This window comes from Crocodylus siamensis, chromosome 1 (assembly GCF_052110815.1).
Source record: "Crocodylus siamensis isolate JL-2025a chromosome 1, ASM5211081v1, whole genome shotgun sequence".
Taxonomy (NCBI): domain Eukaryota; kingdom Metazoa; phylum Chordata; order Crocodylia; family Crocodylidae; genus Crocodylus; species Crocodylus siamensis.
In genome coordinates this window covers 139,000,891-139,016,053 of record NC_143395.1, presented here as the reverse complement: position 1 = coordinate 139,016,053, position 15,163 = coordinate 139,000,891, and the positions used below count along the sequence as shown (strand labels likewise).

Sequence of the window (15,163 nt, the reverse complement as noted above, 5' to 3'; positions counted from 1 at the left end):
CAAGATTTACTGTGGTTCCAGCTATTCCATTTCATCTGTCAGACAAGAGTAGAGGAAACTCCTGGTTCATGCAAACTGCCCTAATGGGTCTGTCTTAGTCCTATCATCTAGACTTCCATGAAGGTACCAAAAATTTTTTTGTTAATCATATTCCCAAGACTCACTACAAGGCAGTGCCACAGTAGACAAATAATACTGGTTAATTTGCTATCACAGAAGAGCCTCACTTACTTGCAGCAATTATTCTATTTTTGATGTCTATAACTAAATCTTGCACATTTAAAATTAACACAATTATAAAGCTGCTATTATACATACCACAGTGCAGTTTGATATTTTATAGTCTGATTAGTTTTGATGTTAGTTTTTGTAACATATTAAAAATGTAGTGTAATGTCTTTTTATGGGTTTTTTTAAACAGCCTCTGTTGTACCACCTGTTAAATGAGAGGTGGGGAAACACTTGTTGATATTTAGTATGGATTAATGTATGCTGTAACGATTAGTAGATTGGAGAGATTCTATACCATAATCAGAAAATTGTGAAGTATTTTTGTGATTATTAACTATTTTGATTTGTTTGTGTGTTTTGAAAAACAAAATATTTGGCAAAGCTTAAAAAAAATAAGCCTTTGTTCAAGCCTGAAGCTAGCCAGCTAACTTTTTATAGTTAGGTAGCAAAAAAAAAAAAGAAAAAAAGTGATTTTTATTTTATTTCATTTTTACAAGGTGCTAAGAACCTGCAGCACCTCCTCAAAATGAAGTAACTTCAGGACCCAATCTTGCAAGGACCTCAATATGGACAGTTTCTTTCAGGGACCAGGAGCCTATTTTATTTATTTTATAAATAAAAATATGAGATTAAGGGATAGATCTTTTGGTGTTCATACATTATTGTATTGCTAACTAAATTTTAGCCTACGTTTAATAAATAAAATCTGAATTTTTAGTTGCACAATACAAAGGATGGTGTCCTAAAAACAGTATAAATGTTCTGTTTCACTGACCATCTTCTTGCAATGAAATCTGTTTTCAGCGGATTCAACAGGAACTCATTCCCTCTATACTACCTATAAAGATTATGAATTAATGTTTCATGTATCAACTATGCTCCCATACATGCCTAATAATAGGCAACAGGTATGTTTTCTTAACTCTCACTTTTTCGTAGTAATATATTGTGTAAGATTTAAGGGCTGAATACATTTTTCATTTTGCATTTTTTTGAGTCTTTTGTAAAACAGTATTGATAGTGTCTGTAAATTATGAATATTAAGAATTGGCTTTACAGATATTACTGACACATTAGAATGCTTATAGAATTTTTTAATTAGTCTTTAATTCGGGAACTTCTCCCACTTTTTCCATCGTATGATTGTATTAAACAACCGTTATCCTTTATTGATAGCTATGGAGAATAAAAGTTGTCTAAAACTTTAAACTTGACTTAGATCACTTATGGTTAAAGTATATAATAAGGTTTTGAAATTATTCTGAATAATTTTAATTTTTTATTGCCGTCTTCAAACCTTTTATGAATCTGCTGTTTTAATAATAAATGCCTCACCTTTATGTCTTATGGCATTTGATGGTAGAGACAGAAATTTGTGCAACAAACTTATTTTGTCTGAAAAATGCTCAGTGTTTACATGACAGTTCAGAATTATCTTAAAGCATTAAGGATGGCTAAAAACAACACGGCATCCAAAGTGTGTGGAACCCTGAGTAAGGTTATTTCTGTCTTTGCCTGTACTGTCTTTGCCTGTACTGACTCAAAAAATCATTAAGCATGAATATTCTTTTGCGATTGAGTTGAAAAAGAATAGCACATTTGGTACAGCACATCAAACACTTAAGAATAACTAACAGAAGAACTATTCATAGATCAGGTTGTTGTTGAACCTACAACTTTTTGCTCTAGTATTCTGCATCTGCTTCTGCAGGAGTAGGACATCTACAGTGCTTTTGGATGACATGCTCAGCAATTGCATAATTTTTAGTTGTGCCAATACCTAGTAGCCAAATACCAGCCCACCCTCACTGTTTGGTGACACCTTCACTTTTCTGAACCTTCATACATTTCTTATTGTGATGTTAGAGTCTTTTATTTAGTAAGCGCTGTGTAGTAATCATTTTGCCTAGAGATTCATCATACTTCATTCTCTGTCATTAAAATTTGCTTTGTTTAACCTGGCCTTACTTGTGAAAATAACCAGTTTTTCATGATTTAAAAACATACAGTACATTTTCCATAGATCCTTTATAAATTTAAAGAAGAAGAAATTGGAGAGCGAGGTGATGAATTTCTATGAAAAACAGTTTCAAAGATGTCACTGTACTTTGTTACCTGATATAATTTGTAAAATGCAGATGCAGAATGTTTCTGAAGGTTGATCTTTGAGAATAAGCTAAAGGAATTTGTGAATAGATGTTGCATTGCAGCAAGATATAATATACTGGATGAGCTTGGTTTCAAAAATAGATATTTTCAGAGGTCACCACAGGCACTGACAGGAGACAGAACCTTACTTGAAGTGTGTCATTTTATTGTCATTGTGTCTTTCTTTAGTTGCCCTCATATGTGAGCATAGAAAATCCTTTAACCTTGATCCACTAATTTTCATTATTGTTTGCTGCTTGTCACCAGCACTGCTGCATTGCTCAGCTTACCCCTACCATTTTCCTATTACTTCTTCCTTCATCTCCCTTTCATCCTTTCCCTGACACTCCCTTTTATGTGTCTTCCTTTTTAGGTAGATGCCCAATCTTGATATAATTCCAAGACCTTCTAGTTTTAATTCCATGATTTTTCCCCAGCAACAAACACTCCCTTTCACAATGTTTTAGCAAACACCCATCAGTCTTTGTACCTCTTACAGTCTTGGTACTTAGCAGCAGTATCACATTGTGATCCACGGTTATCTTGGGATCAGAATAATGTGGCCGTTTTCTAAGTTGAAGCAATATGCGTTCCTGAAGACCCACCACATTATTTTTTCTAAATGCTGGAATCCAGCAGTACTTGCACAGCATGGGCACCTTCTCTATAAGGTGTGCCAGATGCACCCAAATACCCAGAATTTAGCCAGCCTTAATGTGTAAAAAAGATCATTAAAAATGTTTATCTTGTGCTCTTTCTCTGTGTAAATACCAAAATATGTATTGAATTTCAGTGTATCTACAGTAGTATCTCATAAGTTAGGAAGAAACCTGATTAGAATGAAGAGTGTTTCCCTTGAGACATCTAGGAGTCTCAAGACCACTGTTGCAATTTATTTCATCTTCAGCACAGAGAGGCTTACAAGCCCTGTGGCACATAAGAACTTCTTTCTCAGCAGGACTTGGCTCAATATATCTACATACACAAGTAGGGAGAGAACAGGAAGCATAGCAACCTCTGTTTTTAGGTACTAACAGCAACAGAGGAGTCCAAACCATTTACATGTTGCACCAACCTATGGGGCATATACTGATGCTGAAGTGATTGTGCCCTCACCATTCTGAGTTCAGCCTCTTGTGTTCACTGGTTGAGGTGTTGAGGCATTCTTCAACGTTTTGGAAAAATACCTCCAATGAGCAGGCATCGAGCTTTTGTTAGATTTCAAATACCTGTGAGCCAGAAGTAGGCCACACCAGAATTGTCTGTTGCTTCTTCCAGGACTTAACTACGCCCTGCTTGGTCACTGATCAGGACATCCCTCTAGTTTTAGAGCCAGCAGGAGATCCAAAGAGCAAGGTAATTTTCACTTTGGCTGCAACATAGGCTGGGGCCTTCAATTCAGCTGCTCCTTCCATAGGACAGAGAGGATTACCAGCCCTGGTGTGGCCAGTTCCTTCTTTTATTGGCCTTCTCTTCAACTTGTAGTTCAAGGCTTTCCCTTTAAACTTTACCCTTACAAAAGTCCCTTTCCAGATCATACCCTTGCAAGTTACCTCTCCTCATATTTGCAGTCTGCTTCCTTATATATTGTCAGACCTGATTAATTCAAATAATTTCACACACTACATTTCAATCTTAATAAACAAAACCTAAAACCTAGATTAATGTGTGATTTCATTTGAACATAAGATTAGTCGCTGGTGAAATCAGACACATACAGATACATATTCAACTCAGTTTAACCAGGTCTGATTTGAAAAATCATTTAGCATTTGTTTTCATTGTGTTGAAACATAATCCAAATTGGAATTTTTCAGCCACTTATTTTAGATGCGTACTAAAATAAGTTTGAAGGTTTCCTTATCTGTACTGTCTCCACATTTCATCACTGAATTGAATGAAGAACAATATTTTTAAGCCAATGATCAGAACAAGAATCCCTTGTTGTTTCCTACATTCAACCGGCAGTCGAAATTGCACAGACAGGGATAGGTTGGTATGGCTTTACATAGCCTATAAGAGCACTACATTTTAAGATGGCCCATATTTTTCCTTCAGATACATTTTTACTTCTGAAAGTTAGAGTTAACTGTTGTGTTTATGATCTCCTGTTCAGTACAGTAACTAATATCTTTTTTAATTTAACAAACTGCTTTTCTAACATACTCTCCTGACTAGATTCCCTTTTGTTTTCTCAAGTTCTTGTATACAACTGATTTCTTATGGACTGCTGACTACATTTTACTGGTTCATTTTTACATTGTACCATACCAACCTAGATTTGATACTAGAGTGATGTCAGATTGTCTGGTGTCTCCTCTTTTGTGACTTGAAATGCACTCTTGAGACATGCCTAGTGTACTCTAGTATTTGGTATGAGTATCTTCATAATATGTTAGAAAGGCAAATGAATAAACAGAACAGACATGGAAATGGAAGAGGAAACTGAACTTGAAAGTGGCTAGGGGAAGAAAGCTGGGAAGAGAGAGTAGGTGGAAGGGGCAAAGGTGAATGGGTAAACTTCTCAACTTAGCATAGTTTCTATCAATTCCTCTTTCATTTTCAGTCTACTCTCATTATTTATGCTTTCCAGATAAAATTTTCAATTTTTTTTTCTCCATTCAATAACTACACCTTCTGTTCTGAGCACTCTTCCCCCATGTTCCAGTTTACCCACAACTTATTTCTCCCCCGCCCCTTTCCGGTTCTTTGCATTCTGACCCCTTGTACACAGACATCACTCTTGCCTTCACTCACATTGTGTTGCACTTCACTGACTGTGTATGCATGGTAGACATTTTATAATGGTAGCGTTACATTTGACTTTGTTTCAAAATGCCGAAGAAGTTACTCAGATCTCAACAAGCTTGGTAAGGTTTTAAGAATGTTGATTTGACTTTTAAATTCATATTTAATGTCTTTTGAGATGTCTAGAGGTTTAAGAATGTCAACCAGCTTCCTTGTAAAGGACTACCGTTCCCAATATAGAGCTTTTGGTTCAAAAACTCCTTAGACTTTTCTCTCAGTAAGTGACTCCCATTTTTTGCTGAAAGCCCTACAATTATTTTCAGTTTAACTAGCACCTCCGAAAACATTTTATCATGTTTACAAAGAACAAGAATATGCTTACAAGATGATGGTTACCTTGGCAACATACTAAATCTAATCTTACAAGTATGGTGCTTCTTTAAGTTGCAGTTTAAATGCCCTCATGGAGAGGGATAGAAATAGGCCCAAGTGCTGCCCTAACAAAAAGGAATAATTGGCTAGAACCAGCTGCACAGTAACAGTAATATACACACTAAAATGTTGGTCTCCTTACAGTATCTGTTAATTGGGAGGTCTGACACTAATTCAGCTACTGTGTAACTTTGGACCTGTAAGGCAGCGATAACCTCTAAATATGAATCCGGGCTTGAGTATTCGCATATAGATGCAGCGTTCAGCAGTTAAACAAATTAAATTTTTCCTGACCTATCTAATATAATAATAATAATAATAAATTCTTGATTATGAATTTCTAACACAATTTATATGCAGTGAATGTAAGTTGCTTAAGCAGTCATTTATCATGGCTTTACTCTCTGATAAATTGGAAACATTACATTACTTATTAGACTGGAAATAATATTTGGCAAATCTTTTTCTGGGTATTATCACTGGTCAGTCTTTTCCTTTATAGCTGTACTGATATTTTGAATGCATTTAAAGGTTATACATTTTTGTTAATTGAGTGCTTTGAAACATCATTATTCGGACCTTGCCCTTGGCTTCTGAGTAACCACTGTATTGATGGGCACAATGAAACCTATAAATGCATCTCTGCTATTAATATTTGGCCTATTTTTGGAAAATGGAGTTACACTATTGTTTGTTATTGGTATGTAAACAATAGTATAACTCTGCCTGTTTTTTTAGATGTCTGAAGTATTATTTTTGACATAACTAAGCAAGACAAGCAATTTAGAGCAGCAGTGCTCAACCCCTAGCCCACGGGCTGGATCCAGCCTGTGGAGCCATGTCATCTGGTCTGTGGGCTTCCCACGGTTCTGGAAATTTGGTAGCATTTGGCAATTAACACTGCCACTACAGTGCTCCCAAACTTCCAAGCCGCACGCAACTGCATTGGGCCCTAACATGGGCTAGGCCAGGCTGGCCCCCCTGCAGTGCACCAGATCAAGCTGATGAATTGCATTCAGTCTGCAGACAGACTTGGCACCAGTCATCCAGTCCATGAGGCAAAAAGATTTGGGTGTGGCTGATTTAGAACAAAGGTCAGCAAGCTATGGTCCGTGGGTTGGATCTGGCCTGTGAATAGGTTGGATCCCTCCTGGGAAAGCACAGAGGATTGTGCATCACATAGTTATGCTAAACCTTATGTCCCCCTCAGCAGCACTTTGCTCCACACCCTTCCCTGCTGCTTTTGCACTTGCTGATAAGGGTGTAGGTATCTGCAGTCAGGGTAAATTGATCAGTTTAGCCCAGTTTTTGTCATCGTCCGCCCCAGCCTCTTTCCTACCCAGTTTCCTATGGCTATAACTTGGGTAAAGTATGTCTACACTGTACTGCAGTGCAGTGCATATAGCTAAATAGGCTAGTTCAAGTACTCGAAGTAGCATACTTTAGTTAGCACAGAACGCTATACAGGCTAACTTTTTTAGCTTTGATTTTAAGGGAGTATGTAATATTAGGGTGGATTAGAAGAGAACTTTGATAGGGCTAATGCAGCTCTACTATATTTCTGGTATTTAAGTTAGTTCATTTAGAGCTAGTCTGAGTATTTTTGTACTGTACTGCATTGCAGTGTAGGCACCCACAGTGGACACGACCATTAAAATAATCTCTCCAAAGTGACACTGTTTTTTTAATTAAGCTGTCAATTGTTTTTGCTGCTATAAACTAAAATATTGTTTCATAACTAACTCATTTAATGCCTGTTTCTCATCTGTAGCTTCTAAGGAAAAGGCATATAGGAAATGATATTGTTACCATTGTCTTCCAAGAGCCTGGAGCACTTCCTTTTACTCCAAAAAATATTCGTTCTCACTTTCAACATGTGTTTGTTATAGTCAAAGTACATAATCCTTGCACTGAGAATGTGTGCTATAGGTGAGTAGATATTTATTAAGTTCTAAATGTTCTCATTTGACTCCAGTGGAACATCTAGCAATTTTATATATCCTTGAGAGAGTCAAATTCATTTTTTCTACATTGCTTCAATTTTAGAAGTAATTTTTAAAACCTAGCTGCCTCTTCTGTACGTACAGTAAATTTTAGTTAGTTTGCTTTTTTATGGGATTTCAAATACTGAATTATCCAGTAGTAGGGGTGCACTGATAGAGAATTTGAGGGCTGATGCTGATAGCCAATACTTAAGAAGGTACATTGGCCAATACTGATCAGATTTCCAATACAGTTGCATGCAGCTGGTAAGTCTGTTATAGTGGAAGGGAGAAGGGGAAGCAAGGGTCATGTGGGAGGAAAATCAACGCCCCCCACAGTGAGGGAGGGAGGGGGCAGGGCAGGCCTGGTCTGGAGTCACAGCTTGTCTGGGTGGGGCAGCAGTTTTCACCACTGCATGCACCCTGGGAGGGCATGGTGGGGAGGAGGAACATATGCCCCTGGATCGGGGCAGGCGGGCTGCAGCTGTGGGATGGAGGTAGGGCAAAGCTGGACTCTTCTCAGCTGGGGCTGGGCTCCCAACAGCCCTGCCCTAGCTCAGCCCTGGCCTCCCTTCATGTGCCAGGAAGAGCCAGGGCTGTACCAGGTGGGTGGTGGGAGCTCTGGGAGCGGGGCTACGGTGAAATTTGGAGTGGCTGTAGCCCCACTCCCAGTGCTGCCGCTGCCCACTCAGACCCCAGCCCCTGCCAAGAAGAATGCAGTGTAGCTCAGGCTCCAGCCCACAGCTGCAGGACACCTGTCCTGATCCAGGGGCACATGGCCTCCCCTCCCACTGTGTCCTCCCAGGGTGCACGCAGTGGTGGGAGCCGCCCCTGCACCCAATGAACCACGACTCCATCCCCACCCTGGCTAGGCAGCACTTACCTGTGCCCCCTGCCTCCCTCACCACAGGGGGCATTAATCCCCCCTCCCCTTTCTCTGCAACAGACTTACCACCTGTGCACTGCTGGGCTCTGCTTCTTGCTGCCTGTGTGCTGCGCTGCAGTTGCATGTGCGCACAGATATTTATTGGCCACTTCTGGGCGGTTAACCTTGTAGCCAACTTTCTTTATATCAGTACCGATCTACTATCAAACCAATGTAACAGTGCATATCTATCCAGTAATGATCAGATATTAGGACTTGGTAATTACAGGGGAAGAGGAGAGATAGCAACGCTGTTGGGGAATCATAATATCAGTTAAATTATGCTTGTGAATTAATTACAGTAATCATATATGTATTAATGGGCAAAATTTTGTAGACATACCTGAGGATGTGTAGATATGCTTAGGTGATCTGTGGGTGTAGAAAAAAAGAGGCCAGGTTGTCAAAATAAGTGTTATAAGTATAACAATGGGGATTATTTTGTTTTTTAATATTAACTTCCTTTTTGTAGGAAAGCAGTGTCCTTTAGTCAACCCATTTTATAAGATGCTTAATATCTATACTTAGCATTATACAAGACTGATAAAAGTCTCTCTTTTGAAGTACTGACACTCTGTAGAGGCATTGGCGTTAGGTTCCAAAATTGACAATGTGCCAACTCTTGCTGCCACATGAATTTGTGCTGCAAGTTCTAGGAAACTAAGCAGGATGAAGCCGATTGATGATTTATCTAGGAGTACTTCAAGAAACACCTCAGTGTTTCAAGAAAGAATTATTGATTTAGTGGGTAGATCTGTTCCTTTTTTTTTTTTTTAATTACTTGGTATTAAGTTAATGATTTAGCAAATTGCTGGGGCACACTATATCACTCTTTTAATAGATCATAAAACCAAGTTGTTTGTCTGAACTAATTAATCCAGATCATATTTCATAAACAACTTTTTTTTCTTTCATGGGTGTTTGTTAATGCTTATAATGCGTAGTATAAGTAGGCTCTCTGCTTAGTTTGTAGAATATATTTAAGCCCTTTCAGTTAAAACGGCTTATAAAAATGTCAGTTGTATTTATGATCATGTATTAAAGATGTTTTTGTTTGCCTTGGAATATCACTCCCTAAATTTTGTTTTTAGTGCTCCAAAATGAAGATTTAAGTTATCTTACAATTTCAATGTTTAGGGTAGACAGCCCCAAAAAACCTAATCAAATGCTCCTATCATATACATGTACCTGTCACCAGTGGCCTCTCCCTCAGTGCCAGATTCATACTTAAAACCTGGCTGAGGATTGGAAGATTGGATATTTATTAGTTTTAGGGCCTCAGGGAATGTCCTTGAAATGGATGACAAGCCTCTAAACTTAAACCACAAATGATCATGGCTTAGTAACTGAACCCTTCTCTAATGCTGATCCTTTACCGCTGTCCAGATATCCTAGGTTTTATATTCTGAGTACTCTTAAAGCTGAGTTTCTGGCAAATTATGTCATTACACTTATTAGTAGAGCTGAGTTGGAAACTATTTTCCTACCCCTCCTAATCATTGGGACAAACCTGGAGATGTTTCAATTTTTTTCTGTGAAAAAGCAGTGTAATATAATTGGCAACTGGGACTTGAAGTATGTTTCAGGTGAGTGTTCTGGCTACCAGGCTACTGCCTATCCTGGGGAAGGTGTCCATCTGGTTTTGACCCAAAATTTTATCCTGGAGGTGCAAAATGTTGATGGAAGTTTTATGAAAATGGAGCATCCCCATGAAAAGTTTGTTTCAGCAAATAACTATAGTCAAATACAATGTATTTAGGATGGTCTCTAATTATTTTCCTTTTTATTTGTAAAGCTGAGAGACTTTAAGATATAAAAAAGTAATCTGCATTGTTCTTGCAATAGCAGATTTGACATATATAATGATTGATTATTATCTGCTTCCACAACTAGGCCAGGAAGTGAGGATGATGTCCTCAAACCAGAAATCTAAGAGGTATATATGACTTTGCAACTAACCTAGAACATGGCATCTTTCTCATTTACAGTGTTGGAGTTTCAAGATCAAAAGACGTGCCAGCATTTGGTCCACCCATCCCTAAAGGAGTAACTTTCCCCAAATCAGCAGTCTTTAGGGACTTTCTTTTAGCCAAAGTTATTAATGCTGAAAATGCAGCCCACAAATCTGAAAAATTCCGAGCCATGGCTACCAGGACACGTCAAGAATACCTAAAAGATTTGGCTGAAAATTTTGTTACGACAGCTACAGTGGATACTTCAGCAAAGTTCAGTTTTATTACTCTTGGGGCAAAGAAGAAAGAGAAAGTGAAACCAAGAAAGGATGCACATTTATTTAGTGTTGGTGCAATTATGTGGAATGTGATTGCTCGAGACTTTGGCCAGTCTGCAGACATAGAATGTCTCCTTGGAATCTCCAATGAATTTATTATGTTGATTGAAAAGGAATCAAAAAATGTTGTGTTTAACTGCTCCTGCAGAGATGTGATTGGATGGACATCTGGATTAATGAGTATCAAAATCTTTTATGAAAGAGGAGAATGCATTCTTCTTTCTGCAGTGGATAATTGTACTGAGGACATCAGAGAAGTTGTTCAAAGGCTAGAAGTAAGTATATTTTCCAAGAAGATGTGACAGAGTTTTTCTGCAAAATTATTTGTCTACTATGCTCTGAGACAGAACTGAACCCCCCACCCCCATTTTTATATGTTTATAGTGTTTCCCTTCTTCACAGAGCTTCACAAACATTAAACCTCACAACACCATGTGGAATAAATAGCTATAATTAGCCCATTTTTATGGGTGAAGAATCTGATGCAGAGAATTTAATTGAATTGTACAAGACTGCAGAGGGTTTTGGTGTCAAACCTAGTATTAAAACTTGTGTTCTTAGCTCCCATCCCTGTGGTCCTGTGGTCAGAGCCCACCCCTCAAAACGCTACTATGTTTTGCTTTAATAAAATAAAAATGCAATTTTGAAACATTGCTTCCTACAATGGGAAATCCCTTTATGTACATTTACATTAATTATCCCTGTACATTAAAAATCCCTTTACGTTAATTATTTTGCCTTGGATAGTAACTTGCACAGAACCCTGAACTGTACTGGAGAGCTGTCAATCTACCTAACTGACTGGAGGAAAACGAAGGCAGTTAAATCAATTAAAACCAGATATCAGAGCCAATAGATGGAGTTATTCACATACTCTGTGCCCCTGTCATCAAAATGTTTTGACCTATAGCTGTTATAAATGGGTTTTGAAGGACTATAGGGTATAAAACGCTGATGTACCCACACTCCTATTTCAGTTAGACTTTGACCTTTTAGCCATTGTTTTAATGAGCTTAGTGGTGTCAGATTTTTATATTGAATTGAAGTGTTCATGGGGGGTGGGAAATCACTAGACCTAATTTTATACAGACTGATGGATCTGAAGCAGACCCCATGAACTGGCTAGCACTAAGTTAATGTGACATCAACTAATGCAGATACTGCAAAGCACTTCCATCTTTAAAATCAGGATTTTATGCTTAGCACTGCAAAGGATCAGGTCCCAAATGATCAGCTATCATGTCTGATGGATTCTTTCTTTCAGAGCAGATTGAAATCTTGGATAATATTTGTATGCTTGTGTTGTTGTTGTACAGATATTTTTGTTCTGAAAATTAGAAGAATATTATGTCTTACACCTTGATTCATTGGTCTAAACTGACTGTTACTTGGGGAAAAAAATCTATGAATTGGCTCAGCTCTGAAGAAAATAAGGTCAACAGATGAACGTTCGTTTCTGATGTCATTGCCACATCATGTAACAGAATTTGTTGCGTTATTTATCATTCTTTGAATTGTCCAATATATGTAAATTTATTGAGAGAAAATTGAGGACTAAGCGAGCTTGAAAGCTGTATGTATTGATCCTCTAAGGAAAGTTATTCTATTATATACACTATGTGAAAAACACTTCAATTTTCAGAACATTAATTTAAGGCCTATTTATAAAAACTAGATTTTGAGGCTAAACGTTGCAACAAAATTAATTTGCTTTGATTTGAATTACTTTCAATGTCAGTTAATCTGCATAGTACAACACTTATTTGTGTCTAACTTGAGAGTGCTTTAAGGTAAAAACCATATTCTGGGCTAAATAGCCTCTTAGCTTTAAGCATCCAATTTAAGGACAATAACAATTAAGGAAAGGTTATCACTAACTTAATTTTGATAACCCTTAATCGCTTCATATTTTTGTTCCATTGAATCATGTCCTCCCCTTTCTTTCTCTTACCCCTGCCTTCAAACCCCACATTTATTATAAAAGCTCCCTTTCTCTTCCTCCTTTCTCTTCTCTCCTCTTCTGTTTTTCTTGTCTTTTTTACTGGGTGCGTATTTTTCCTTCAAAGTTAATTTGAAAGCTGCAGCACTACTGGTATTTAAAGCCATCTTCTAATGGCAAATGCATTAACCACTCAGTCACCACATATGTATACATAGAGATATCTATCTTATATAGATAGCTAGATATATGTATTTGGACAGAAGGCATGTGCAGAGGCATGCGCTGTGATGCAAAGTAGTGGCACAAATTTGTACTGTTACTATTTGTGCCATTGCAGGTGCACACCCCTGCACATCTGGATGTGGCATTTGTGATTATCTACATCAGCATTACGTAAGTGCAGCACTCATGTCACAAATAGTCATATCTAGATATAGATATCTATATATTGATAGATACATAGACAGATATAACTGTTTGTGACATGAGTGCTGCACTGACATAATGCTGAAGAAGGGACCTCTGACTGGATTTCTGAGTGTGCTTAGGATGCTCTGATGCTACTGATGAACTGTTTAAAAAATGAAGCATAACAAAAATGCATCTGAGGTGCAACAATCATCTTTAATACAGTGCCAGTGGTCACATTTCTCATCTCGTTAGCATTTTATAAATGAATCTGAATATTTTCTTACGGCAGGGTGCCCAACCTTCTGGTCCTATAGACTAGAGGAGTGGCGTGAAGTTGGCCCATAGGCTGGATCCTGTATGGAGTTGGCACATGGAGTTGGTCTGCAGGTGAAATCCAGTGTGCTATGACACTGAATGCCTAACCGGCAGTGTGTTAGAGAGACCCTACATAGGCACAGTCTAGCATGTAGGGCCACATTATCTAGTATGTGGGGCTTCCCAGGGGTCCAGAAGTTTGGAAGTAGGAGAGTGGCAATTAATGCTAACGCCTCCCTCACTCCCAAATTTCCAAACCTGTGGGAAGTCCTGTGCACTGGATGATACAGCTTTGTGGGCCAGATCTGGCCCATAGCCCGTAGGTTAAGCACCACTGTCTTGTAATAATAATTGTAATAAACAGCAGTTAGCCTTCTCCAGTTCTTTGTGCTTTCAGTTCATAACATATGATTAAGGACCTACAGAATTTGAGGGGGCTACCCACCAATTTTGCAGGCAGAACACAGAGTCCATCAGACATTTTGTGGGTGTAGTGCAGTGGGCCCCCCATGCCTCCCACTGGCCTAGGGGCCCCAGTGGCTCTGCCCCTCGCCACTGTTTGGCTATGAGGGCTGTCCATCATGTGACACCCCCCCACTCCTAGCTGCTGATTGGTGGAAAGGAGCAGTACTGCATGACAGGTAGTTGTTGTAGCCAGTCAACGGTGGGGGGTGGGGGTGGGCAGCAGCCAGCTTGCCAGTAGTGCTTCTAGTAGGCAGCCCCCCCCCCCGCCCAAGAACTGTTGGCTCTCTCTGGTTTATTTTAAGTAAGTTTTCTTGTTTTATTTTTTCCCATAGATTTTGCAGCCAATACTGGATTTAACAAAATCCATGAAATTGTGCTTTCAGTAGGTTCCCTACATAGGACTGCTGAAGTATATGTAAGAACAGTAATGACAGGAGCAATAGATACTGTGCTGTTAAAGCAAAAGCCCCTCCTATGTTGTGTCAAGTAGAAATCATGGGCTTTATATATATTAATGCATGGAAAGCATGTTCCATGAAAATCACCACCTAAACTAAAACTTCACAACACTAGAAAAACGTGATGGTATCTGTTCTCACTTTTGTGTGGTATACATATTACTAGGATATTGGTATAACAAGTTTCTAAAAGTTACAGATAATCTAAATAATAAAGATGAAATGGAGGAGTCTTGACAGTAGTGGGTTCTTAAAAAAAAAAAAAAAAAAAAAGGCATCAAAGCACGAACTGCCAGGCTAATGTTCGGTACCTTAGCACCTCAATTTTCAAAACTGATTAGTCATTCCAGGAAGCCCAACTTAAGACTTCTTTTAAAGCAGTTTGAAATAGCTGAGCTGGGTTCCTCTGAGAAATGATTTTTTGTAAAATATCTTGCTAGCCACTTTTGAAAACTTGGGTTTGAGTATTTAAACCATCTATACCATTTAAATATTTTTATGGATAATTTCCCATTCAACATCATTTTTCATATAATTTTTTTTGCTTTAACATCTTGTTCCCGTCATCTCCCCTCCTGTTATTAGAGATGCAAAAAGCATTTATGGGCTTAAGTTATGTAAATGTAAGTCAACAAAATATTGACAGTGAAATGAATTCTGATAGTTGTTATGAGATTCTACCTAACTCATTTTCTGAGAAGTTCTAATTAATTAGTGACTCATGGCTTAAAAATTTATAATTTTAGCATCTGTGTGGGAAATTTAACCAGGTTTTTATTGTAACAGGATAAATTAAAGCTAACTAATACTCTTGTG

At 38.2% G+C, this 15,163-nt stretch overlaps 1 protein-coding gene across 9 annotated transcripts in view; it reads left to right on the top strand.

The window, feature by feature from the left end:
* The window catches only part of SIPA1L2 (signal induced proliferation associated 1 like 2), a 258,723-nt gene that overhangs the window by 151,060 nt on the left and 92,500 nt on the right, over positions 1-15,163 (top strand). For 8 of the 9 annotated variants that reach the window (XM_090044154.1, XM_090044128.1, XM_090044110.1 and 5 more), the window contains 3 exons: positions 1,036-1,139; positions 7,331-7,488; positions 10,455-11,031. In XM_090044154.1, coding sequence (XP_089900280.1) covers positions 1,036-1,139; positions 7,331-7,488; positions 10,455-11,031 — 839 coding nt within the window. Of the gene's footprint in view, positions 1-1,035; positions 1,140-3,657; positions 3,736-7,330; positions 7,489-10,454; positions 11,032-15,163 lie in introns of all 9 variants that reach the window. The other variant, XM_090044164.1, reaches the window with a different exon arrangement.